Source organism: Panicum virgatum, chromosome 2K (genome assembly GCF_016808335.1).
Source record: "Panicum virgatum strain AP13 chromosome 2K, P.virgatum_v5, whole genome shotgun sequence".
In the NCBI taxonomy this organism is placed as follows: domain Eukaryota; kingdom Viridiplantae; phylum Streptophyta; class Magnoliopsida; order Poales; family Poaceae; genus Panicum; species Panicum virgatum.
Genome location: NC_053137.1, coordinates 39,213,427 through 39,240,855, shown reverse-complemented (window position 1 = coordinate 39,240,855; position 27,429 = coordinate 39,213,427). Strand labels below are relative to the sequence as shown.

The 27,429-nt window shown below is 45.9% G+C and overlaps 1 protein-coding gene and 1 long non-coding RNA gene across 2 annotated transcripts; both read left to right on the top strand.

Annotated features, from left to right (window-relative positions):
* The first annotated feature begins 4,461 nt into the window (after nucleotides 1-4,461).
* Nucleotides 4,462-6,266, top strand: LOC120696025. Its single transcript, XR_005683992.1, has 4 exons — nucleotides 4,462-5,679; nucleotides 5,757-5,930; nucleotides 6,006-6,116; nucleotides 6,191-6,266. It is a non-coding gene; the product is annotated as an uncharacterized LOC120696025 (long non-coding RNA).
* Nucleotides 6,267-8,511: 2,245 nt separating this feature from the next.
* On the top strand, nucleotides 8,512-14,014 carry LOC120675946. The gene is made up of 2 exons (XM_039957149.1): nucleotides 8,512-8,719; nucleotides 11,657-14,014. Exons 1-2 carry the CDS (start codon nucleotides 8,527-8,529, stop codon nucleotides 13,675-13,677), a joined length of 2,214 nt encoding a protein of 737 aa, XP_039813083.1. The 5' UTR covers nucleotides 8,512-8,526; the 3' UTR covers nucleotides 13,678-14,014.
* Nucleotides 14,015-27,429: the final 13,415 nt, after the last annotated feature.

Genomic DNA, 27,429 nt, shown 5'->3' with positions numbered 1-27,429 from the left:
AATAACATGAATTGATTAAGTTATATGTGAAAATCACTTTTTTAATGTTAATGTGTTGAGGAAACTCATTTTACTTCGAAAGCCAATATTTTGAAATATTTCTATTATCTAATACATATTTGCATGGTCAAAATAAAAATTATAATATGTATAAAGTTATATAAATTATGAGTCCTATCACTTAAATAAAATGCAATATTTTTGCTGAACATATAGAATCTAAATTCGTATAGAAACTTTTTTTGATAATTTTTGGACTCAATATTTTTTTTCTATGCAATTAAAAGCTGATAGCCCATTTTAAAAGAACAAATAAAATAGAAATGAAAAAAAGCTGATAGCCCAAAGTTTTGGCGCCAGAATGAAAAACGGGCCTCATTTGTCCCGGTTATTAGATCCACCCAGGACTAATTCGCCGCGGCCCGCCAAAACACCCTTTGGTCCCGGGTGGAGCCACCACCCGGGACCAAAGGGTCTTTGGTCCCGGGTCGTGGCTCCACCCGGGACCAAAGGGAGTGCCTTTGGTCCCGGTTCCAGCCACGACCCGGGACCAAAGTCTTTGGTCCCGGGTCGTGGCTAGAACCGGGACCAAAGGCCCCCCTCCTATATATCCCTGCTCCTTCTCCCCCTTTCTCTTCCTTTGCTCGCCACTTCTTGATCTCCACCGCCACCGCAGCCTCCTCGCCGTCGTGCCTCGCCCTAGGCCACGCCGTCGTCCCCGTTCGCCGGCGCCGTCATCCCCAAGAGCCGACGCCGCCATTCCCCGTCGAGCACGTGCAGCCCCGAGCCGCGCCGCTGCGCGCCTAGCCCCGAGAGCAGCGCCACCCCTCACCGAGCACGCCCCATTGACCACGAGCGTCGCCGTCGTCCCCGAGCACCGCGTCATCCCCGATGAGTACCGCGCGCGGCATCCAGCCCCGGCCCCTTGTACGGGGCCCCCGAGTGCCGCCGCCGTCGACGTCCCAGCAGTGCGCCGCCGCCTCGAACTCCTCCACCACCATTGTCCCTGCTCGACCTGTGAGTCGCCGTACTCCCTAACCGCCGTCGTAGCCCCCAACCGCCACACCGGCTGCAGGCCCCCGACCGGGTTTAGCTAGGGTTAATTGCTTTTTCATTTTTTTTATTCAAGTTTCTTTAGTCAATTAATTTAGTTTATTTGTAGAAGTTTATTACATAGTTGCTTAGCTTAGGTTAGGTTCAAAATTAGTTTATTTAGTTCAAATTTAGGTTTGAATTTAGTAGCCCCAAATTTAGATTTCAATTTAGGTTCAAATTTTAGGTTCAAATTTGAGGGCTACTGTTTTTTTATTACTCAATTTGTTGCATTAATTTTTGGATTAATTTGAGGTTCAAATTTAGTGCATTAATTTGTTTGTAATTCAAGTCCCATTTATTTTGTAATTGAAGTTAATTTGTTGTGATTCACATTAATTTGTTTAGTGCATTAATTTGATTGTAATTTAACCTCAATTTGGATGTATTTAGATGGAAATTTAGTTTGGAAATTTAGTATGGAAATTTAGTTTGGAAATGATTGATATATGGAAATTTAGTTTGGAAATTATTGATGGAAATTTAGTTTGGAAAATTAGTTGAAATTTTAGATAGAAATTTACATAGAATTTTTTATCCTTGGAAATTAGTATACAAATTTACTTCAGAAATTTAGATTGAAATTTAGTTTAAAATTTAGTTTGAAATGTATTGGAATTTTAATTTAAATTTAGATGGAAATTAAGTTGAATACTTACTGTGATGAGATGGATGATAAGCAATTCTTAATATACATGATTGCATCCGGTAGCGCGGCCGCGGCTCTTCATGCCGACGACACATCCAATGCCGACATATACCGCAATATGTCCGGTGGCGAGGAAATTGATCAAAACACAGCTGCTGCTGCTGACCAGGAAGCAAATGTATATACCTGAACATCGATCCTTGTGTTCTAAGTCGTACTTACAATGAGTCATAACCATGAATATATATTTTTTTTGAAGCCATCTGGATCATCAAGTCAGCAGACTAAAAAAATGAAGCGAGGCCCGACCAAGAAATTAGAAGGGCGATTTATCATAACAGAAGTGGCTCCAGATGGAGAACCAATCACTCCAGAAGCAACCGCAAAGAAATACGTTAGGCAATGTGGTTGTCTTGTCCGGGACCACATCCCTATCAGCTTTAGGTTATAGAAAGCTAACAATTCAAGCGAGCAAAGGGATGCGGTGCCTGAAAGAGAAAAGGAGTGGCTCTGGCGGGAGCTGAAGAAGAACTTCACGGTTCTGGCTGAATCAGAAGAAGCAGCTAAGCGCTAGACCCTGAGCAAGATGGCCGAACAACTTCAGACATTTAAGAAGAATCTGACGAAGAATTATATCAAGAAAGGGAAAACGCCAGAGTTCACTGGAGACCTTACAAAGTAGAAGGACCACTGGAATGCCTTTGTGGCATATAAGTCTTTAGAGCTTGGAATTCGGAACGTGGAAAAGGCCAAGGAAAATGCCTCAAAGAAAGTATATCATCACACTTTAGGGCAAGGTGGGTACAAGATGGCAAAACCAAAATGGGAGAAGATGGAGCAGGATTTGATTGACAAAGATATCACGCCTGCGACGATCACCTGGCCTGAACGTTCAAAGAACTGGTACTACGCTCATGGTGGAACATTGGACCCAGAGACGGGTGAGTGCATCTTTGGCCAGAAAATTCAGCAAGTGGCCCGCAGACTACAGGAGGCCATACAAGCAGTTAGCCAAGGCACATTCCAGCCCGATAGAGAAAAGGATGAACTGACATACGCCCTTCAGAGCCCAGAACATTCGGGGCATACAAGGGGCAAGGGAGTGGTTGCTTGGAAATATGGCTTCAGAGATTACATCGATACATATAGAAGCCGGGATAGAAGGAAGAACGAGGAGCGCCTGCACTTGAGAAGGCTACAGGAACAGCTCCTCTCACAAGATGAAAGAATGCCAGAAGAGGTTAAACGCCAGGTGGCCTTAACAATGAGCCAGCAGCAGCAACAACAAACGGAGCCTGCAGAGCCTATTATTGATGCGGCCGGCCTATCTCAACGTAAAAGCAGCTGCGCCTCCACGGACCTCCCTGCCGATACGGTGTAAGGAACATGGCACCATTTATACCATTTCAAGTGATTTTGGTGATCGAATGACAACACAACACTTGGACTAATATGATTGTTAAGATGACCATTCTCAGGCTTTTAGGTTCAAGTGATGACAAAGAGAAAGAGAAGATAGGCATAGCAAGGCCCGAAGGGCTGCCCCGAAGCTCTTCGGATCAGGAGCACCGGAAGATCCGACGCCATGGGCATCGGAGCATCCGGTGGTAATCGGAAGAACCGACGCCATGATGTTTGGTGCAGGATGGAATCGAAGCCAAATCAGCCTTTAGGCACCGGTTGAACCGACGGTCCAAGAAAAGGGCATCGGTGCATTGGCAGTCCTTTGTACCAGAGACGATGTCAAGTGCCCAGAAGAAGTTTCTTCAGCACCGGTTCAACCGACGGTGCATCGGTGCATACCACCGGTGTAATGACATCAGCGTCCAGGAGAAGATTCCTTCAGCACCGGTTGAACCGGTGAAGCATCGGTGCAAAGCATCGGTTCAACCGGTGGTCACTGTGTTAGCCGTCAGGAGTCCAACGGCTACTTCGGGTTATGAGTGACCGGAAGAACCGACGCTACCCCTGCCAGAGGCATCGGTTCTTCCGGTGATACGCAGATTTTCAGCTGACCGTTGGAGCAACGGCTACAAGACTTGGTGGCCTATATATACACCTCACCCCGGCCATTTGAAGTGTGCTGGAGTTGCTGGACATCCCACACACACCCAAGAACATCTCCAACCACTATAGAGCTTCATTGTACATCATATAGGCTTAAGCACACTTGTGAGAGTGCTTAGTGCTTGTAATAGGGATTAGTTCTTGCGAGAGCTCCCTTGAGAGAAGTCTTGCTGCGGCAAGCAACTTGTGATCCATCGTGTGACCCTCCGTCTTGGTGTGGAGTGGCAACGACACTTTGTGCGGGGGAAGAGGAGGCCCCCTCCTTGGTGGAGAAGCTCCGTAGTGGATTATGGCCGGGTGACCGAGAGAGACGGTGGCGGTGTACGAGACTCGGTGTCTTAGGGGCACTTGCCTTTGCTTGCCGGCATCGCCTTGGTGGCGTAGTGCAAGACGGTGATCGGAAGAGCCTCGGTGTCCCGTGGACGTAGGCGTTTGTGCCGAACCACGTTACATGACCGTGTCTACTCGGGAGTTTGCATCCCTCTTGCACTTACCTCTTTACTTACCGCATTACGTTTCCGCATTTACTCTATCTTGCGTACCTTTACTTTCCTAGTTAGTTTGATTAGGATTGGCTAGGTTGCAAGTCTTTTAGGGGTAAGTAGAGAGTAGCATAGATAAACCTTAGTCATAATTAGCATGTATAGGACGTGTTAGGTTTATCTTATGCAAATAGTTTGAGCCCTAGGTTAAAAAGCGATTAGCGACCCTATTCACCCCCTCCCCCTCTAGGGTCGGACACCCCGGTGATCCTTACATACGGGAATCACCGCTATTGATACAACGGCCGAGCAGCACTATCCAGTGGATGAGATCACCCAGCGGACACCTTGTGCGCTTCAAACTTGCAGTAAGAACTTAAGGTTCACGGTTGCGTATGGTTCCGCCATGCCAAGAACACCAAGCAAGGTGTACCATGGGCAGGAGATCCCGGCTGGATACGCTAAAGTTGGGGTCGAGGAGGTGTGCAATGATTGGAAGAATCTCGAGCTCGATATTCCTGGAGGTGACGGGGAGACAACACTAGCAGACGTTGTTCATGGTTACATCCTATGGGACAAGCGGTACATCATCCTCAAGCCTACCGATCAGGGATCAAGGCCGACATCGCCGCAACCCGATCGTCGTTCACCTCCTCCGCCACTGTCTCCGGGAGCTGCCCCAGAACACTCTGCTGCTGAGCCGCCATCTCCTAGGCAGCCGTTGACTACTCCTGTTGAGCCGCCATCTCCTGGCTCACCTCCTCCTTCACCGCCAAAGAAGCGAAAGAAGACGGAGCCAGAGAATCAGGATAAACCACTGGACCCTTCAAAATTAAAATTTTTTATTGGAATGAAAGAAGCAAATAGGGGAAAGTTTATTGAGAAACCTCTTTCGGACTACGATCGCTCAATTAAGAAATCATACCAAAAGAGTAAATCAAGGTCGTCATCGTCCGATGTTCCACAGCTGGGGGCCCAAGAGAAACAGTCAATACAACCGCTAGTTGTTCTAAATCAGGAACAACAAGGCTTTTTGGGGTTCTTGCAGTCATCAAGGCTCACTACTGATGACATAACAGGGGCTTCGAACTAGAATCCAGATCCGGAGAAAGAGTATCCGATAGCTCCAGTGGTGAGATGGGCATATAAGGAGGGCACCAGCCTTGTCCCCCCCCCCCCAGAGATTGTGCCTTTGCTTCCAACGCAAATGCGAAGGCTACATGACTTGTACATGAAGGCGATGAGTGCTTGTAACTTCATGCAGGGCGCAAAGATTACAGATGAAGATTTCTTTCGTGGAGAGGCCATCATATAGATTGATTGGGAAGAAATCTACCAACTATACCATCAGGACTCCCTCGACATCTCTATCGTCGCTTTGTGGCTGCTGTAAGTGTGTTCTTGAAGTCCCGATTCATTACAAGTTCCAAACATATTGATTCCTTACTTCATTTTGTATCTCGTAGGATGGAGATTCAAACTTGCCGGAAAAAAGGGTATTACCATGTCGGCTTCGTCGACCCAATAATTGTGAATTGCAAGAATCTCAACAGCAATCCTAAAGAAACTTCCAAAAACTTGTACAAATACTTAGCCATTCAGCACTATAAGTCGACCATTGCATTTCCGTACAACTTCGGGTAAGTCTTTTCTGCCATGTAACTATTTTAGTTCTATATAACTGAATTTTATTAACCCTACATGAAATCTTACAGAGATCACTGGATACTAATTAACATATATCCTGACAAGAGCTTGGCGATTGTTATGGACTCATTGCGCAGAGATCAAGAACAATACAAAGACATGACCGACATGTTGGACAAGTAATTTACCACCTCAATCACCATTGTTTTGAAATCAACGACAACTATATTTATTCGTTTTGGTTTGTGTTCAGGGTTTGGAAGAAATTCGTTCGGAACCATAGTGGCAATAATTTCAATCCCGAACTAAAGTGGAGGAAAAACTATCCGGTACGGCTGGGATTCTACTTTCCTAGCATGTTCCATATACTTTAGTATATATGAATACATTGATAGCTAATTACTTCATTTTTTTTCTCTTGAAGTGTCGGAGGCCGGCGCAAGGAACTAATTTATGCGCATACTATATCATAGAGAATATCCATACCCTAATGGGTCCTCAAAGGACCTTTACCGCATGGTAGCAGGAAGTAAGTAAAAAACTTTATCAAACTTAGCTTGCGTGTAACTCGTTTTGTAAATTATTGTATTTAATATTCACACTTTCCACAGGTCAGTGATATGCGAGACACACTCATACCAGAGGAAAGGATCCTGGCGATTCAAGAAGCCATGTGCGGATTTATTGTTCATGAGGTCCTGGACCCGGCAGGAAAATTCTACTATGATGGAAGATCAAATATAGATAATAGGAGTAAATATGACAATATTAAGTAAAATTTTTGTTGCACTTTGTATATAATTGACTTTTATGTTGCACTTTATATGAGTAAATAAATAAATATTTATATTTATATTACTGCAGTTCATACTCCGCTTAAATTCTAATACAAAAATTCAATTGAAATGGAATATAAATAACCCAAAAAATAGTAAAAAAGAAACAGAAAAAAATAGGGGCCTTTGATCCCGGTTGGTAACACCAACCGAGACCAAAGGCCCTCATTTGTCCCGGTTCCCTGACCCGGGACAAAAGGGGACCCTTTTGTCCCGCCTTGGCGGTCCCGGTTGGGAAATCGGGACAAAAGGCTTTTCCCAACCGGGACAAAAGACCTGTTCTGTAGTAGTGAGACATCCAGGTGATGTGTTTTATTATAATGTGTCACCAATATCGTATAAGTGACGCAGGTCAATTATGTGTCACTGAATAAGTGTCCTCTTTGTTGTGCTCTGGTACAGTATAATGTGCTTTACTTTTTTTCATTTTCGTTCTGTTGTATTTCCTAAAATCCAGATAACAAGTTTTGGTTGGTCCTGGGTACGCTTACGCACCAATGCAGCAGGATCAAGGGCGTCTCGACGGTGATGAACCGTTCAGCCCAAACCACCAGCGGATGGAAAGCGGTTCCTCTACAGTACTGCCACGGTCGTACCAAAGTTTCGAGCCTCTGGTGCGATAAAATATGATCCTTAAATCTACAAAATACAATAAAAGAAATGTATTTTCATTCCATTATATAACTTGTGTTTTGTAATCCTAAAAACTATCATAGGAAATTCCATAAGTTTGAGAAAAATTCAAGTCCATTTTTGTTTCTTGCGATTTGTGGACTACACAAGTATTTCTAATCTCCAACTCTAGAAGACATGACTAAGCAATTCACAGATAGAACAAAGATAAAATTAAGCTAGACATGACACCGTGGCATTCTAATTGAGAAATAAGAAATTAGAATATTTATATGAGGATAGGGGTGCATGACCTCGGCAAGATTACAATTATGGGTCATTGATGGACTTGATTCGTAGCATGCGGCAGCCTCAGGGCAGCAATACCTGTACTCAGCATACGACAACTCGCCGCGGTGGCGATACGGCCCTCACACTTACCGTCGATCGCATCGTGCATCCTGCGCTGAATCCTCGAAGGCAAGGCTTTGTGTCCCTCCATAGTTGTCTGCGAGATTCCTGTGCATGTTGAAGTAGTGGGTTTGTGGAAAGTAATTGGGGGTAAGAGCAACTCGAATAGAGAGATTACTAGAGACTCGTAGGATCGTAGGAATAGAGGGTGGAGGAGGGGATTTGAATGCCTCAAAATAATAAAGGACCTACATTTGTTTTATTTAACTCTATAAATTTGAGATAGAGAACTGTTTAGAGGATTTGTTGAAGTTGCTTTAAGCAGACTAATTGCAAATTATGGGTCCTTTAAATTTGGGGCCCGGTGCCACCGCCCCACTTGCACCATGCTTTGTCTTGCAAGGATTCGCTCCCACCGACATACCGACTCCACTGCACCGGAGCCCACGTGTCAGCAGGACGGTCCCGCAGCACTGCGGAGGAGGCTCGTACGAGCGGATGGGGCCTGAGGTATGCAAAGCTACAGCTTTGTTGACCAATCGTACTGGATTCATCATGGCTTGCTTCCTAGCTGCATCGCGCACTCCCGGACGGAGATCCGGTGCTAGCCTGTGCAACTTAAGGACTGCACACAATCTCAGTCATCCATTTTTTCCCTCGAACAATCCAGATTCTGTGCTACAGTAAAAACAGCGTCGCACAGCATTCCGGTGAACAGTGTTACGCAGTAATGTTACAGTGCGAAACAGTAACCTCCCTCCCACCCTGCGACTGCTTATATTGCAGTGGATCTGTCATCTGTGTCTCACGTTCCCACTCATTCAAGGGCTCAATAGCGCCGTTGGTGCCTCCGTTCGCCACTCATTCCAGATCTAGAGCTCTCTGTTTCGTATCTGCAACAGCAAGCTTCTGCTCAATTTCAGGTTCGCGTTCCTTTTTCTCTATGCATTCTTCTGCCTAATCTCAGGTTCGCATTATTTTCTCTATGCAATTTTATGCTTAATTCGGGTCCACATTCCGGCGTTTATTCGTAATGCATTTTCTGTGTTAATTGTTAGTTTCATCCTGTTTCTTTTTTCTTGTTGAAATTGGTTTTATCCTGTTTACAAGGCCTTCGCTTTGTCAGCTGCCAGTGCTATCCTGTTCTCTTAGTATACAAGTGTTTTGTTTCACCTGGAGAAATCAGTAGGATGTCTAGTCGGACATGTCCTTGTTTTTTAGATAATTGAAGAAAATTCTGGCTGCACTCGTTGTCCTTATTGCTAACGGATATTGTTTTTCAAGGAAAGTTGCAGTAAATCTTGTTGAGCTATGCATTTATGTCATCACAGCAGAGCAATTTCTGCTCTTTTGCGTTTACAACTCCGTTTTTGACAGACTATCGCACTAGTTTCTTTCTTGTTCTGTCTCCAGAAAAGAAAAGGAGGATGGCACGAAAGTACTTCTTCCCGATTTTAGCTTTCTCTACTTCATCCTTTGTTCGCCCGGCCTCCCACAGGATGTAGGGAAAGTGAACTTCTTTCCTGTTGGGGAGATATAAATTGATTTTCTACGAATAACCCTTGCAAATAGAGGATACTCACGCCTTGTTTAGTTCGCGAATTTTTTTGGACGAAATTCACTGTATCAATTTTCAAACGAAAATTAGGAAGACTAAACATGATCTAATTATAAAACTAATTACACGGATGGACGGGAAATCGCGAGACGAATCTATTAAGCCTAATTAATCCGTCGTTAGAGATTGCTTACTGTAGCACGACATTGTCAACTCATGGTCTAATTATGCTTAAAAGATTCGTCTCGCAATTACACCTAGGGTTATGGAATGAGTTTTGTCAGTTATCCACATTTAATACTCCTAATTAGTGATTAAATGTTCGAAGTTACTGTAGCACTGAGAAAATTTTGAGGGCTAAACAGGGTCTCAGTATGGCACTGTATTTTCAATTGGTGGATGCTTAAATGGTACACTACTCTGGTTCCTTTCTTGTCAGCATGTGAATATTCATAAACACGTTCTAAATATCATATTCAGTCAATCTCCTTTTACACGGATTAAAGTTGATGAAACTAAATCTCTAGCTTTTCCTTTGGCTTGAACGTTGTACATTAAAACCTCAGTTTATAAATTTTAGAATACAAAGCTGTACAGTAGCTGCTGGTTCCTGAAAAAGACTATGATTCTCCTCCGATAGATACCCCCTCTCCCACCCATAGATCATCCCTCATTCCCTCCTAAAACATAATTTCCATCCAGGCTTATCCTTTCTCTCCACAATTCGTGAAATCTTCTAAGAAGCTTTGAGCGTTCAGGAATTCTATATTCTGGTGTCTTTTGATCGCCTCAGATTTAGATTAATGGAAGATTCGGTGGAGATCATTGTTCCATCCATCCTTGGTTCCTGTTCAGCATCTCGAAGGATGGATTCAACAAACAATAAATTTGGAAGCAGTTCTTGTTGGAACTATACTTTCTCAACCGTAGAGGAGAGAGATGCTCATGGGGTCTTGATTGTGGAGAGTGACTCCGGCGAGGTCATTGCCGAAGATTTGGGAGGCTGTTGTTTTTGTGTTGTTGACTTGCTGGGAAGGGGAGAGCGAGATCTTGGTTCATGCTTCTTCCTTCTTGCAATTTGTGTGTGTGAGAGGATGGACTTGGGTTTCTGGATCGGTCCCGCATGTGGGAGAGTAAAAGTGTATAGATTAACGTGCACAAGCATAATCATGGTCATTAAGACCTAAGCTTCTTTCACAAATATCATGATTTTTGGATTCCTGTGTTCTAGATTCCTGCATTCCAAACACCCGCGCCTCTAGATTTCCTCTGTTTCTCTATTCTTCTGTTTTGCACTACCATTCCTTTCCTGTTCCAAATTCCTGTGTTTTTCATTCCTGCATTCCAAACAGACCTCAATTGCTTCAAGTGGTGGACAAAAATCTGATTGGATTGAAGTCCGATAAGAAACGCGAATAAATATTACGCAGATGCACTTACGAATAATGGCTGGTCACTTCTCACCTCCTTAGCTTATTAGAGAATATCCCACGGTAGGAAGCACCAGGGGAAACCCTCAGTTTTCCAGAGACTGAAGGATTAATAACCTCAGTCATCGACAGAGGAAGGGGTCAAGATCGGCAGGAAGATGTGTCGATACATGCAGGAAAACACACTCAAGATTTATATGACACCCCTAGTCGGGAGTAATACCCTATAGGTCCTATTTTGCTTGATTTTATTAGATCTCGTTCGGTCTTTTAAGTAACTGTCACATCGAATATTCGGATGTCAATTCAAATATTCGGATGCTAACTTAATATAAAACTAATTGCATAAGTTGCAATTAGAGCTCTGGACGAATCTAGTAAGTATAATTAATGCATAATTAACGGATGGTTACTGTAGCAATTAGTGGTCAAATTATAGACTAATTAGGCTTAATAGGTTCGTCTCGTGATTAAGTCATGACTTATAAAATTATTTTTATACTAAGTCTATATTTAGTAATTCTAATTGGTATTTAAACATAGCTGTGACAGGACTTGTGACTTAAACTGACAAAACCAAACGAGATTTTAATCTGAAGCAAAGTGCACCGTACCCTATTGACAATGAGCGCTAGCAACCAAGCTTGTGAAGGTGACTGTTAATTTTGCAAGATAATAACTTCACCCACTTGGCCATTGTACCATGGAGTGCGGAGTTGGTGAAAGTTGATGGTTCAAAGCATGGGCTTCGGTTGTACGGGTAGCATTGAATTTACAAGTGTCCACACAATTTGGCTTGGATAGTGTTTGATAAAATAAAAAAAATGTAATTTTGACTGACTTGTGTGAACTGATTGGTGAATCTATTTCAGAAGCTAAGCTAGAGAAATCGATGGCACGAGCGGAGGTGGTGGTGGTGGCTGCATGGAAAGAACGGGGCCTCCAGGTGCTGGTGCTGCTCAGCTTAACGGTCCAGGTCGCACTCCTAATCTTGGCAGAGTTCCGGCGGCACATTGACTCCGGTGTGCTGAAGGCCTTCGCATGGTCAGCCTACATGCTGGCCGACGCGACAGCGATCTACGTGCTTGGCCACCTGTCCGTGACCAGCAGGTCGCCCGAGCACGAGTTGATGGCCCTCTGGGCGCCGTTCCTGCTGCTGCATCTTGGTGGGCAGGACAAAATCACTGCCTACGCCATCGAGGACAACCGGCTGTGGCTGCGCCATTTGCAGACGCTCGTCGTGCAGGTCGCGGCAGCCGCCTACGTCATCTACGGGTCTTCCATGGTTGGCGACAGGCGGCCCCCCTTGCTTCTGTCAACCACCATCCTTATGTTCATGGTTGGAGTTGTCAGGTACGGGGAGCGAGTGTGGGCGCTCAAGTGCGCTGGCAGCAACCCATCTGCTGGAAATTACAAGAGTGATATAGGGATCAGAAGGTTTTCTCTAGCAGTGCCGGAGTCTATCATACGGCGCTTGGATCCAGCAGAAACATTGCTATTGAATGCCCATATGCTGTTGGACCTTGCCAAGGACAGGTTTAAGGGGCCATTACCTCGTCTCTTCTTGTGTGGCCCCAGCAGTCCAGGATCACAGCTGCGTGGGGAGGAGGAGCTATACAAGGTGGCCGAGATGCAGCTCTCGCTGCTGCACGACGTCTTCTACACTAAGGCTGAGGTTACGCACACTTGGTACGGCCTCTGCATCCGTGTGCTTTCGACGCTGGCCACCATCGTCGCGTTCTTGCTGTTTAACATACTACTGTTGGGCAGCCATCACCCAAAGCTGAGCAGTTACAGCAGAGTAGATGTTGCTGTTACCTATGTCCTCTTCGTTGGGGCTGTGATTCTGGAGACTACATCGCTTCTGAGGGCTATACTCTCGAGCTGGACATGCGCCCTCCTGGTGAAGTACGGGTCGGAAGGAAGTGCCGCGTGTAATTCTCTTGCCCGTGTACCCTTGTGTCTCCGGCGGCTGGTCCGGGCGGCAGAATGGAGGAGGAGGTGCAGCTGGAAGCGCTCTATGGGGCAGCTCAATCTGATTCAGTTGTGCGTGCGCAGCAGGGCCAGCCGATACACGAAGATTGCTAGATGGATGGGTGTCGAGGACTGGTGGAACACAGTGGCTTACTCGAGCCCGTCCACCCCCATCTCGGCGTGTACCAAGAAGCTGCTGCTGAAGAGCATGAAGGCGAAGCAATGGGGTCAGGGGGAGTTCGAGAGCAGAGGATTGTACGGCGACCCAGCCTGGGTTGCCGATTCCAAGTTGGAGGAGAGGATCCTCATCTGGCACATTGCCACTGAGGTCTACCTGTGCTGGTATAAGATGGATCAGGAGCAGCAAGCAGAGGCTGCCGATGGTGCTCTCGACCTCGTCGAGGTGGCTCAGGCGTTGTCCAATTACATGCTCTTCCTGCTTGCATCACGTCCGCATATGCTGCCTCCCGATGCCAGCCGCAACGATTATCTTGTGTTGTGCTATGCTCTCACCAATCACATGAGGTACAGCACAGCTGATGATTTGCTCTCCTTACTACAGCGCTATGCGGATGCATTGTGGGCTAATAGCTTTGCGCCTGAGTTTGAGTTAACTTGTAAGAACACTAATCGGCGTGGAGACAAGGTGTTGAGGGGAGGATGCTCGCTTGGTGCTTTCCTCATCCACCAGCGAGACTCCTTGCCTGATGGTGGCACTGGCACGCTGCAGATGCTCTGCCGGGTGTGGGCGCAGATGCTCTGCTTCGTTGCCGACGAATGCAGCGCGAATTCTCATGCCAAGCAGCTCAGCAGCGGTGGCGAGCTCGTTACGGTCGCTGCCGTTGTAGCGAAATACATGAGGTCAAGGAGGTTGTCTGCGCACTTTCACATAGAATCAAAGCGTAGAAGCGAATGGTAAAATAGTAAGGGAGATTTGTGTTGGATTCTAAGCATCGAAGCCTAGAAAAAAAATTAGAGGAGAGGGTTGCCCCCTGTTTCATTCAAAAGAAGGAAACTGGTTTGAAACATGAGGGTTCAGAGCATATTCGAAGGCGCGCTCGCCACTAGTTCAGAGCTAACATGTAACACTGCAGAGCTTAACATGCTAGCTAAAGAGTCACTGAGATGAACGCCAGAAACTAAAGAACTTTCCACATTCTCCTGGTGAAGCGTCTCCCAGCTTGCTAGTTAGGTTACATCCTGCAACGAGTGGTCTTCCCACATGATCAACAAAGGTCTTCTGCAGCTTGCTTCCAGATGGGCGATGACCTCCTCCAGATGGTGTGCGTTTCCTTCCTTGGCGAGGCAGGTCCACCGTCTGAGCATTCTTGCCACCTTTCTCTTTAACGTCCTCTCGTCCTTCCAGCATCTCCCCTGAAAACAAAATTCAGTCCTCAGTTTCCAAATAGACCACAACGTAGCAGAGGTACACATATTCAAAACAGCGTGATTGTTCCTACTGATCCACCACTTAGCCACACACTCAAACCCACCAGTGAGCTGAGTATCGAACAACTCAGAGAAGAAAGACCAAACAGGGAGAACAACACAACAATCAAAAAAGATATGACCAATAGACTCATCATCAGAACATAACAAGCAAGTTTTGTCAAAAACTTCCCTACTCTTGGACAGGTTATCTCTTGTCAGGAGTTTATTATTGCTGAGAAGCCAAAGGAAAACCTAGACCCGTGGAGGGATATATAAACCCCAGATAGTACTAGGGTACACTGGCTTGACCCCACGGAAATTCACCACCGCATAAAGGGACTGAACTGAGTAAATGCTGTTGGAATTGAAAGACCAAACTGGAGTATCTGGTTCATCAGTGAACACAATAGACTCCGCAATGCTAACTACTTCCCACCAGACATCCATCAGAGCCGGTGGAAAGGTTCTCCTAAAGGAGAATTTCAGTACAGAGCCATCCCAGGCATCTTTGATAGTCTTACCTTTCTCATTCACTAGAACATAAACAGGCCAGAATTGAATTGCCAAACTGGAGTTTCCAAACCACCTGTCTCCCCAAAACCTAACTTTGTTACCATCCCCCACGTTCCAAGCATACCCCATCTGAGCAGCTTGCATAGCCCAGAGGACCCCCTTCCAAAAGGGAGAAACACCTTTGTCTGGGCAACAGAAAAGATTAGGAGCATCTATTTTCTATTTATGATCAATGATTTTTCTCCACATAGATTGATCATTCAAATGATAGAGAGCAATCCAGGAAGCTAACAGACACATATTCGTCAGGGATACCTAAGCCCCCATATTCCTGTTTTTGGGACACTGAGTGCCAATTAGCCCAATGGTATTTATGTTTCCCCTCCTCTAGATTATTCCAAAGGAAATGAACCATTTGGGAGTTAATTAACTCGAAAGCCCACTTGGGAAACTTAATGATAGACATGAGATAAGTAGGAATACTAGCAAGGCAAGACTTAAGCAGGGTCAGCCTTCCTCCATAAGAGAGGAGTTTACCCTTCCAACCAGCAATTCTCTTAATAACCTTGTCTACCACAGGTTGGATGTCCACTCTCCTAAGTTTAGCATGATGGAGGGGGATTCCCAGGTAGGTAAAAGGAAAGCAGTCTATTTGGCAGCCAAAGAGTCTAGCAAAGAGCTTACATCTCCCTTCATCCAAGCCCAGCATGAGGACATTACTTTTATCAAAATTAACTTTCATTCCAGACAACTTCTCAAAACAGGCCAAAAGCCATTTAAAGTTCCTAGCCTTATCTAGGTCATTTTGAAGGAATAGTAGAGTATCATTTGTGTATTGCAGACTAATGATTCCCCTAGGGAAGGCTTCAGACATCAGGCCTATTATCAGACCATGATCAGCTGCTCTAATAAGCATTCTGGTGAAAACATCGGCTACTAGATTGAACAGGAGGGTGACAAAGGATCTCCTTGTCTCAAGCCTTTCCCAGTCTTGAAATAGGAGCTATCCTCATCATTGATCCTTACACATATAGAGCTATCCCTAACTACACTATTAATCCAACACCTCCATTTGGTTCCAAAACCCCTGGTGGAGAGCATTTCCTCAAGGAAGTTCCAGTCCACCCTATCATAGGTTTTTTCATAGTCCAGCTTCAGGATAATCCCTTCTTGTTTTTTCCTGGCAACCTCATGAATAAGTTCATGAGCTATGACCACACTTTTCCAGGATGAATCTACCTTTAATGAAGGCAGATTGGTTAGGAGCAATGAGTCTATGGATGATCTTGGTCAGTCTATTGTTCAGGGCTTTAGAGAAGATTTTAAGCCTGCAGTTCAGAAGACTAATAGGTCTGAATTTTTTTAAGGGATTTTGCGTCAGGTTTCTTAGGGATTAAAACCACAGTTGCATAGTTGAGTCTTGTAAGGTTCAACTCTCCTTTACCAAAGGCATTGAAAAGACCCATAAGATCCATCTTAATCAACTCCCGGAACCTCTGATAAAAGAGAAAAGGGAGGCCATCAGGTCCAGGGGCTCCTTCAGCATAGGAAACAAAAGACAGCCTCTTTTACTTCTTCTTCTGAAAAGTCTGCTTCCAGAAGAGCATTCTCTTCCTCAGAGACTTTTTCCTCCTCTTTCCAAAAGGAGTCACCTAGTTTAAAGCCTAGACTTGGTTCAAAACCAAAGAGTTTACCATAATACTCAAGTGCAAGCTTAAGCATGCTAGATGTGTCTTCAACTAAGCCATCAGGACCCTCAAGAGCATTAATGGCATTCTTCCTTCTTCTTTGGTTGGCTACAGCATGGAAGTAGGCTGTATTTCTATCACCCTCTTTAACATCCCTATCTCTTGATCTCTGTCTAGCCTTAATTTCCTCCATCCTCCAAATGTCATCAAGTTGGTCCAGAGTTCTTGCCATTTCCTCTCTTTCTAAGTTAGAAATGGAGCCATCCTCATATTTTTTTATCCAAGAGATCATATTTCTCTTTGAGCTTCTTCTTCTCTTTCTTGATGTCAGCATCTATGTTCTTGGCCCAACCTCTCAGCTTCTTCTTCAAAAGTCTAACCTTAAACTACCAGACATCCATAGGGTTGTCAAGGCAGCAAGGGGTATTCCAGATCCTCCCAACCATCTCAGGAAAGTCAGGTTGGAGGAGCCACCAATTCTCAAATCTAAAGGGGCTTTGTTTAGGAGTACTGTTAATGCCAAAGTTAATGACTAGGGGTACATGGTCACTTCCAGCTCTAGAGACACCTTTAGCACTAGCTAGGGGATATAACAGATCAAAGGAGGTATTCACCAGGATTCTGTCAAGAGTAGCCATAATGGGGTTATCCTGGTTGTTAAACCAGGTAAAGCTTCTAGAAGGATTTCTAATTTCTAAGAGGCCATAAGCATTAATCCAATTATTGAAGGCATCTGACCAGTAGTGGTCTACCATACCATTACTTTTTTCCTTCTGATTTCTAACTAAATTGAAGTCACCACCTATGATCATAGGGCCATCTCAATTATCAGAGATGGTATTTAGTTCATCAATGAACTCCTGTTTCCCTTCATAAGGAGAGCCATAAACCACTCTTAGTTTCCAAACTTTTTTTGTCAACCACATTTCTAACTACAGCAGTAGAACAGAACTTGAAGTTTTGACAACCTACAAACTCTAAAAGGCTTTCCTTAATACCAATTAGAATGCCACCAGCTGTCCCATTAGCTGGCAGCCAGTGCCAAGCAAAAGAAGGATTAATGGCTCTTAAAAGAGCATCACTAAACATTTCTTTTTTTGTTTCTTGTAGACCAACAAAACTGAGATTATTGTCAACAATAAAGTCAGACACACATTTTATCCTACCAGCCTTATTCAGGCCTCTAACATTCCAAAAGGCACCTATCATTATTAACAGTAGATATACCCAACTTTTCTCCCCAGCTACTAAACCATCATCCTTTAAAGGGGGTGTTTTAGAAGCTAAACCATTGAATAATGGAGGGAACTCTTCATTATTTATAACCACATCTAAATTTACAGGCAAGTCAATCTCAGGATTGCTATCATCAAATCTATCATTTTTAGCAACCTCCTCAGATTTCATTATAGTGATGTTATCATCAGCTATAGAAGTATTTTTTCCCTAGATTCAAGTCAACTTGATTTGCCATCTCAAACAAACAATTATTACTCAGGAGGGCAAAGGAATTACCAGATTTGCTCTGAAAAGCCACCTCAAGGTTTTTGATTTTCAGCAGGTCTTCAGCCCTCTACAGCATAGTTCTCCCATCATTAGTATGCCTCCTTAGCCTGAGATCCCTTTGAACAGGGCCCCACTTAGTTTCTTTGGGCTTCATCTTTCCCATCATTGGGTAGAAGAGCCTAGAAAAAAATTGAGAAGGTTCGATGGCGCACAAGAGGAATGGGATGTAAAAACATGTGCTATATTCTCAAAAATGGTAATGAACTAATGACTTGACTGTTGTACAACCGGCTATATTTTTGTCTGTCTCTACGCACAGCCGAACGGGTGCCCGCGAGCACGAGGTTCCACGAGGACACGTTCACCACGTGGTGGGTTCTAATTTGTTTTACCCTTCATCTTTTTTTTGAATCAGACCGTTCATCCCCAATTTCTTCCCTCTCCCTTCTGCAAGCTCTCGTTTCCAAATTCATGGCAATGAGTTAGATGATTGTTGACGAGATCTCTTCCACCTCCACCCCCCTTCTCTCTCTCTCCCTCCCTCTCTCTCTCAGATTGAGGCAGAGCCATGGGTTAGGGTTTGGTTAGCTGTGGAGCTTCCTTGTTTGGTGCAGGCTTCCACTGGGAGAGATCCGGTGCCCCATCGTCAGCGCCATGTGGGTTTTCCTCTGCCTCCTCCTCCTCGCCGGCAGGGTCATCCAGGTTGAGGAGAACGTTGTCGGGCTCGACGTCGCGGTGACCACCTGGCACGGTGGCATCCGGTGAGCGCCTCGGTGAGCTGCACCACGCCACCATGATGCGGGCTGCGGTGGGCTCCAAGACCCAGTCCAGCAGGTTGGGCCCCGTGCATAGGTCCATGATGGTGTGCATCCAGGCCTCGTCCTCGTACACGGCGTGCACCTGCACGACGCCCGGGTTCTCGCCGCCTCTCCTCTCCTCGAGGTTCAGCTTCTCTGTCCTCTCCCATTCCCTCAGCGATTCATCCTCATTGCCCTCGGATCCGGTGATTTTGCGCGGTGGGAACTGCAGATCGGAGGTGGAGAGAGTTGCACGTCCTATGGTCAGATGCCTTACGCTGCTGCTCAAATCGATGGACATTGGGACCGGCATCGTCGGCGTCCTCCACCTGACAGTAAGGGATGTCTCTTATTGCAACAAATCATCTCTTCTTCATGCTACAATTTGCTGGTTGTTTGTGCTGGTTGGGGTGGGTCTGAATTGGACGGATCCCATGCGATGGGATGCCTTCGGGGGTGAGATTTAGGGGATTCAATGTGGGATTCTCACCAAATCAGGGATTACTACACGCTACCTACGGAAGATATCCGTCTGTCATTTACTCTCATTTTTTCTCTGATTCATTCTTCATCTGGGTTTGAATCTATAGGCTAGTTTCTTCTCTTGTTAAATCCCCTACTGCATATTTGGTTTGGGCATTTTGGTTCTGTTGCAGCGACCATAATGGATCAGGAACGTTGTAGCTTTCACGATTTGAATAGGGGATCACTGATGCATATTTATCACTATGTTACATTAAGAATTATATTAGCTCCATGTATATGAATTATTTTCTTTGTTCATTTTCTGGTTGAATTATGATTAATGAATGGTTTTTGATACTTTAGAGTACTGCATTATTGGCTCTGCTGCAAGAATAGTCTGTACTGCTAGCTGTTCTGCTTTGCATTTTCAGCGGTTCATGAGTAAATTACTTCTAGCTTTGGTGTTGTTTATGGGGACCTAAGCACATCACCTTTCTATGCTTTATAAAAGTATATTCTCTGGAAGGCTCCATCAATACCAAGATGAAAAAATCGTGATCAGTGTACTTTCCTTCATACTTTAGACATTCGCGCTTATTATAGTGCATCATATATGGTTTAGACCAATTTTTTAGGCATGTCATATCATATGTGTAGTCAAATAATATGACTACTTGCTAGTGTGATTAGTATAGATTGATAAGCTACTTTAGCTCCTCTGATTATTTTGTTTTCACTTTTTTATTCATGTCCATGCATGAGCAAATGTGACAAATGACAAGTAATATTTTCATTTAGGAATAACATTATTCTTTGTTAGCAAAGTACTATTCTCAGTTAGTCAAAGTTCTATTTTTAGATAGGCAAATTAGTGTTATAGGAAACAAATGTGGTTCTGGATTATTCAAAATAGTATACTTCAGGCAATAATATGGTTCTGAGCTAGGAAAAACAGTTTACTTCATTAGCTAATATTTAGTTTAGAATATTATAATTCATTTTCACTGGCTGCCTAAAGTACTAGGTAATATCAACCTAGTTCTTTAGCATGATCTGACCATATGGGAGTAAATTCTATGTGTGCAGTCATCTTGACAGTACATGTACAATATGGGCTAAATTAGGCAGTTACGTGGCTCTCAATTAGGCAATAATATGGCAATGTAAAGGCAAAATAGTTTACTTTTTTTGGCAATATTATTGAACATCTAATTTTCAGTATGTCATAGAGAGATCTGCTAGATCTAAAAGTAAGATCTTTAGAACTATTGTTCAGTTTTTGTAGCATGATCTGAACTATGATAGAATAGCTAGGAGCATTCCTACTAGATCCCATCTATAAGTTGTAACTAGGTAAAACTTTGTACTTTGTTAGGCAAAATTACGGTTCCAGCTAGGCAATAATATGGGGGGAGTTAGGAAATATTATGGTTCTAGATTATACAAATCAATATACTTCATTAGGCAACAAACTACCTGGAATGGACATCTAAAATGCTTATTTGGTATCATTAAAATGCATACTAAATATTTAATCTAAATGCTCATGCATGCACCGGGACTCTTTTCTTGCATGCTATATGCTAACTGATTTGGTTCTTTGTTTCTCATTGTTGCTGTTGTCGAGGAGCACATGCGTGGAAATCTAATTAGGGTTGCCTAGGAGCTTGTATTTACTTTTGCGAATTGATTTCATTTTGCTCTGAACATATGTGCAGAAAGATAACAGTTTGTTGTGTTTCCTAGCAGTAGTTTGTTGTGTTCATAATTGCTTAGTGAATGACCAAAGCGGTTATTATCAAAGTTTCGTAAGTATTTGTTCTCTTTTCATCTAAAACTGAACTCCTTGTCATGAAGAATAGCTGATTCTAAGGGAAATTTTAGATGAGAGTGAAGTATGTGAATCCCATCTTAGCAATAATATAGCTCTAAAATTGTAAATGCTTTAGTCAGCTACATGTTAATGGTTATTGATCCTTTATGCTGTTGTTCTTTGCTAGGCAAAATATACTAGTGCAATTCTAGCTCATATTTTTTTTAATATTCTGATCTAGTTTGTTGCTTGGTGCTAGTGTGGGTTCACACAAAGCAAATGATGCAACCAATCCATGTTTTTTGTGCGGGAGGCAGCTCACGTGTGAATAATTTGTTTTTTATGTGTTAATTAATGTTAGTCTCCAGTTGTAAATGTTTTTGTCCATGTACTAATTCGCTCAGAATTTTTAAATACTTTGCTTATGTGGTTCTACAAATTTGCTTATTGTAATTGTTGACTTGGATTAGCAGCGTGTAAAGAGATACTGAATGTGAAAAAATAATGTTGTTTAGCAGTTTTTATGTCATACAGACATCCAATTGGCAGTATGTAATGTTATTTTGCTCTCTACGGACACGATGAGTGATAGCAACCATTTTTACTATGCTTGAGTGATAGGATAGGAAGCTAGCATGCCAGAAAAGGAAAGCTGGCAAGTTGAGTTTTGTCTCCTTACTAAAAAAGGAGCGGCCGTACGGACGTCTAATATTACAGCTGGACGTAAGTTAGCTGCGTCCACTTCTGTGCATGCAGATGCATTGTCTTGCAAGCATCAACCTCCTAGACAGTGTTTCTATAAGGCACCAATTTGCTGGAGGTGTTAGTTATGAATTACAGCGGTGCCGCATGGTTAGCAGTCCACAAAACTAACCTGCACACTTACTGAGCAATGGCATTTCAGCGATATAAACCATGTGTTAATCTTTTCACGTGCAGATCATGGTGCCTGCAAATTGCAATGGGGCTTGGGCATGCTATGCTTGGGACATGAAGGACCATATTGCGAACATCATTGACCCGTCGGCAGGGCAGATTGATGAGGATTTCATCGTGATGATGCATTCCAGCACCATCAGGCTGCTAGGACTCTGTCTCAGCTACTGTGTTGCCAACCTGTTTACAGGATGGGACCTTGACCTCGGTGACTTTAAGAAGGTAATACGTTTGTCTGATCGACCGTGCCATAGGTCTGATTCTGGCATCTACACACTATATTGCATGAAGAATTTCGAAGGCACTAGCAAGATCCACACAAGTGAGGTGAGTTACACGCACTAACAATCCTTCTTTTGTTCGTCCAGATAGCAGCCTTTTTTAATCTCTCTCTGTACTGCTATTCAGACAAACATTCAGATGTTCAGGGAGTACATGCTCTATGATATATTTGGCCTCGATTTTAGGCATACGGCAACGGTAGCAAAATAGTAGCAATAGGCCAAATATAGATGCAATAGGTTGAACATGCAACTAAATTAGTTTGGTTGCAACCCATTGCAAGTACCTTTTTGTGGTAATAGGTGCTTTGCAACAACTTTTTGGTCATGTTGCAATATTAGTAATTGCCATGCAATAAACCGTTGCTTTAGAGAGGTGTGGCAACGGCTGATATCATGGCATTAGTATGTATTGCCACGCCACTATGCGTTGCTATAACATATACTTGCAATGCACTAACATTGTGGCAATATTTTTTTTGGCCATGACCAACATCGTGGCAACAGAGAATGTAGCCATGGAAATTGTTGGTGGCAACAATAAGTTGTGCAACGAAAATTATTTTGAAGCGAGAAATGATATCGCAACAAGGTATTGTTCGAGGTTAGTCAAGATTGTAGCATCAGTAACAATTGGTTGCAACAGTAATTGCCGCAACATAAAATATATGTAAGACGATGGATCTGGTTGCGGGTAATGAGCCATCGGATGTGCAGCCGATGGTGAAGTTTTAGGCCCGCTCACTTGTTGCTGAGGAGATTGCTCCTGCTGTACCGTCAAGGGCAACATCCTCTGAGGCGTAGCTAGAGCATCATGAGTGAATCCTATCTCTGGCCAGCAGCATTTTGATTCTGCAGCCACACACATATCATCATCTCGGGAGGCATCCCAAGAGAAGAAGTTGGTATGTAGCCTGATGGTGTACCAAATAAGTTCTTCGGCACCGATGAAACCATCAGCGATCCTAGAATAAACATCAGAGCCGTTGGAATTGGAGATCCAACTGGTTGGAACGCCGGCGGCTGGTATGACGGAGGCGGCATACAAGGAGTCCCTTCGCCTGCCGGTGCTGTTGTTGACACCGTTTTTTGGCACGTGTCAATCTGTTGGGCAAGCGGCCGATGCAGAATGGACAGGCGCTGGATCAGGAGGAGAAGAAGCATACTGGGCCTCTGGGCCAGAGGAGGCGTCGCAGCCGATGGAGCTATGGGAGGAGCTGGCGGAGCTACGTCAGCAAGTTATCTTTAAGATTTTATTTCGTTTGGTTTGTTTAGGCAGTTTTTTTCTTGGTTTCCAAGTCTGTAATCTCGCCGTATCGGCAAGGGAGGTTAGGGCTAGGTTATAAATAGCCGACCTCCGGCATTTGTAAATTTTGATCAACCACATCCAAACACAAACCTTACTTACAATGCTTCTACTTTTCTGCATGGCGACTTTGCCCTAGTTGCAGTAGCTTTTTCTCTTTACGAGTTCTTCTCAGCAGGTATGTTCCATCGCTTTGAAAAGTTCCAAGTAGAGTTGTGTAACATCTCGGAATTTTCCGAAATGTTATAAAGTCGAAAATTGCGAATTTCAAAATTTTTTGTGAGAGTGATGTAGTAAATTCATGTAAGTAGGAGTTCTACCTCTCTTAAATTCCTAGTAATTAAAATTTTATCTTAAATTAAGGGAATTATTTTGATAGTGTGACAATATTTGGAGTTATTTGAATTCTATTGGACCTACCTTGTTTAATTTTATTTGGATGATTTTTGATTGAAATTGAGTGGTGTTTAATTTGAATAAGTCATTCAAATTAAACACAAAGGCTAACTACCCCTACCCTTAACTTGGGCCGAAACCCAACTAACATCTAACCCACCTAGCCCAGCCAAGCCCAAACCCAACCTTCTCCCTTCAGCCCAGCCAGCAAAGGCCATCTCGGCCTGCCCGCAGGCCCGTCGCGGCCCAACTCAGCACCACCAACCCATACCCCTTCGCTCAGCCTATGACACGCGGGCCCACTCAAGTTGCCAATGGGTACCCACTACCTTTATCCAAATCCATACCCATTGTATTTGGGTCGGGTATGGGTTATCCATTTTAAGTTGAATATGGGTAGGGTATATATGAATAATACCCGTTTTACTCACGTACCCATTAGTTAGTTCTTTCTATTCTCTTATATTCCGTTCCGTTCTAGATATGTGACCCACGTGTATGTGTAGCTCCACTACTTTGCACAGGGTAGCTGTCGATTGTATTGAGTCATCTGCAACAAATTTCAGTCAATTTTCATAAAATTTTATAGTGTGAATGCGAGGTTTATTTTCAGGATCCGGCTCTTGAAGTGGGGTCCACGTGTAGGTCTAGCCACACTGCTCTGCACAGAGTAGCTGCCGGTCATACTGAGTCACCTCCAACAAATTTCAGTCAATTTTGATAAAATTTTATAGTGCGAACGTGAGCTTTTATTTTTCAGGGTCCGGTTCTTGACGTGAGGCCCATGTGTAGGTCTAGCCACACTGCTTTGCACAGAGTAGGTGCCGGTCATACTGAGTCATCTCCAACAAATTTTAGTCAATTTTGATAAAATTTTATAGTGTGAACGTGAGGTTTTATTTTCAGTGTTCGGCTCTTGATGTGGGATCCATTTCAACCCACACCACTTGAAGGCCTATTGCCTACCCATTGAGTTATGTATACCCGTTGGGCAATTATCCACTCATTTGGGTATGGATTAATTGGGAATGGATAGTCTATGGGTATGGACGTGGATAATCCGTTGCTTCCCCAACGGCAACGTGAGGCCCCACCTTGCAGCCGTTGTCCCTGTTACTCTTCCTCCCCTGACGCCCCTCTCTGCTTTTCGCCACGCCGCGCCGCCCCCGCTACGCGACAGAGCGCGGGAACGGCCGCGCCTGCCCTGCTCGCGTCAGCCGCAGCTCGCGCCGCTTATTCCGGCCGCGCCCGCGCCCTCGTGGGCCCTGGCGCCGCGCGCTCCCGACCGCGGATGGCCGCTGCGTGTCTCCGCGCCGCGGCGCATCACATCGACGCCCTCGACGTCCACGATGTGGCCGTGCCGCCGAACCCATGGGAGCTCGCCTATAAAACCCGCCACCGCTGCTCTCCAAACCCTTGAAGCCCTCACCCTCTTTTCCCCCAGCGCCGCCGCTACAGATCGAAAGGGAAGAGAAGGGGGAGGTGAGGAACAGAGGAGGCGTGGAGAGGAAGGAGGAGAAAAAGAGGGAGGGGAAGAAGAGAAGGAGGACGCGTTCGCCCTCGCAACCGAGGGGCGCCACCGTCGGACCCGGAGCTGAAGCAGAGGAAGGGAGGAGAAGAGGCCGCCGGCATCCGTTGCCGCCGTTGCACAAGGAGGAGGGCCAGCCACCGTCGCCGATGCCGAAGCCCAGAGCCGACGTCGCCAAGAGGGAGGCACTAGCGACGCCGCCAAGTCAGGAGGAGGACACGACACTGAGCGCACCAGGGAGAGGATCGTCGTCGTCGAGCCTGCGCCGTGAACGCCGACCACAACGTTGCTGCGCGTCCTGCACCGCACCACCTCGCCGCGACCACGACCCATGCCTGCGTCGCCCAGATCGCCTCCAAACGAAGCCGGTAGGTGCCGCTGCCCGCTCTCCCTTTCCCTTGCTGCCGGCGAGATGCCCTGCGCCGCCGATGACCCTTCCTCTAGCGAGCCATAGGATCCCCGTCTCAAGTGTGTGCAGGAGCCTTGCCGAACCCCACCGTTCTGTCCCGGCATCGTTGCCTCGCGGTTCTGGGTGACCAGAATGCCGCGGGCACGTACGCGCACACCGCACGGCCTCAAAGCCGTGTCTTTTACTTTTGTTCCGCCGTACCTGAGCCAGCCTCAAGGCCAAAGCTTGGGCCACGACGAACTCGACCACGCCAAGCACGAACACAGCCTCATCGTCGCGTTTGCGTAGCGCCATGGCCTAGGAGGCTTTTCGTTGAGCACCCACGGTGTGTACACGAACGCAGCCCGCACGCGCACGCGACCACGCCGTGCGGTGCACCGTCGCCTAGAACGCCGTCTAGTCACCGTTGCACGCACATGAAGCACGAACCTTGGCCTCGTCGTTGCCCTCGCCTTGTCCTGCCTCTGTCGTGTCCCCGGACTGGGAACGCCCGTGTTCCGTCCGCGAACGCGCACCCACCTCGCCGTCGAACTCGTTCCGCCCTTGCATCCCAGTGCTGCCGCGCTCCGGCCACGCCGGAGTGCAATGCATACGCAGCGGACGTGCCGCATCTCGGTTTTTTGAGTTTCGGCGCGAGCACGAACCCTGGCTCGCCACCGCACGATCACGACGGACCCGGGTCGTTCCCTTTTTCCTTGTTCACCGGCGCCGTGCCCTATGGCCGCCGCCCTATCCTGCCTTTGTTGCGGTGCTCAGCCTCGAGGCCGTCGAGCTGCGCCCTTCGGCCACGCTCACGACCTCGCCGTTGACCCGCCGTCGCCCTCGTTCCACCCTGTTGCCCGCCCTCGTTCCACCCTGTTGCCCGGCGACGCCGCGTTCCGGCCTCATCGGAGCGCCGCACGCCCACCGCGGCCACGTCGTGCCCTTGGCCATGCCAAGGACGCGCAAGACTGAGCCGTTGTCCTGTCGCCTCGCCTCGCCGGCATTGCACCGTGGCCCTGGAACGCCAGGCCATCGTGAACACGCCCACGCACATGGACCCAGCCGCTTTGTCGTGCCCTTGCGCTGCTCACGTCCACCGCGGACCGGGGATGCCCGGACTCCACGCGCACAGGGCTCTCGAACCCTCGCCATGGAACGCTATCCCACCGTTGCCATCCCGCTCTGCCCCGCACCCTCGCCGTGGGTGGGCATGCCACGAATCGGCCATGGCGAGCACCGTGTGCCTGCACGCCGCCGGAGGACGTCGCGTTTGCCGTTGTCCTCGCACGCCACGAGCGCAAGCCTGCATAACGTGTACGTGCTCCTCCCATGTCACTGCATTGCCGTTCATCTTGTACCTTGATCTTGTCCAATCCGTGATGCTCAACACCAAGCACGGCAGCTAGCAAGCATGCCTAGCATGAACACGCGTGTTTGCTTGACATGCCATGCTATACTGAGCCATTGCTCTAGCACGTGCATGTACTTCTACCTTGCCCCTCTTCATGTCCTTAGTGTTTGCTTGTCCTTCACCAAGCACGTATGCACGCACGGCCGCACCAGCCCTGGAATGCAAGGAAGCCGCGACGTCGCAAGTGACGCTCACGGGAGCCGCGTCGA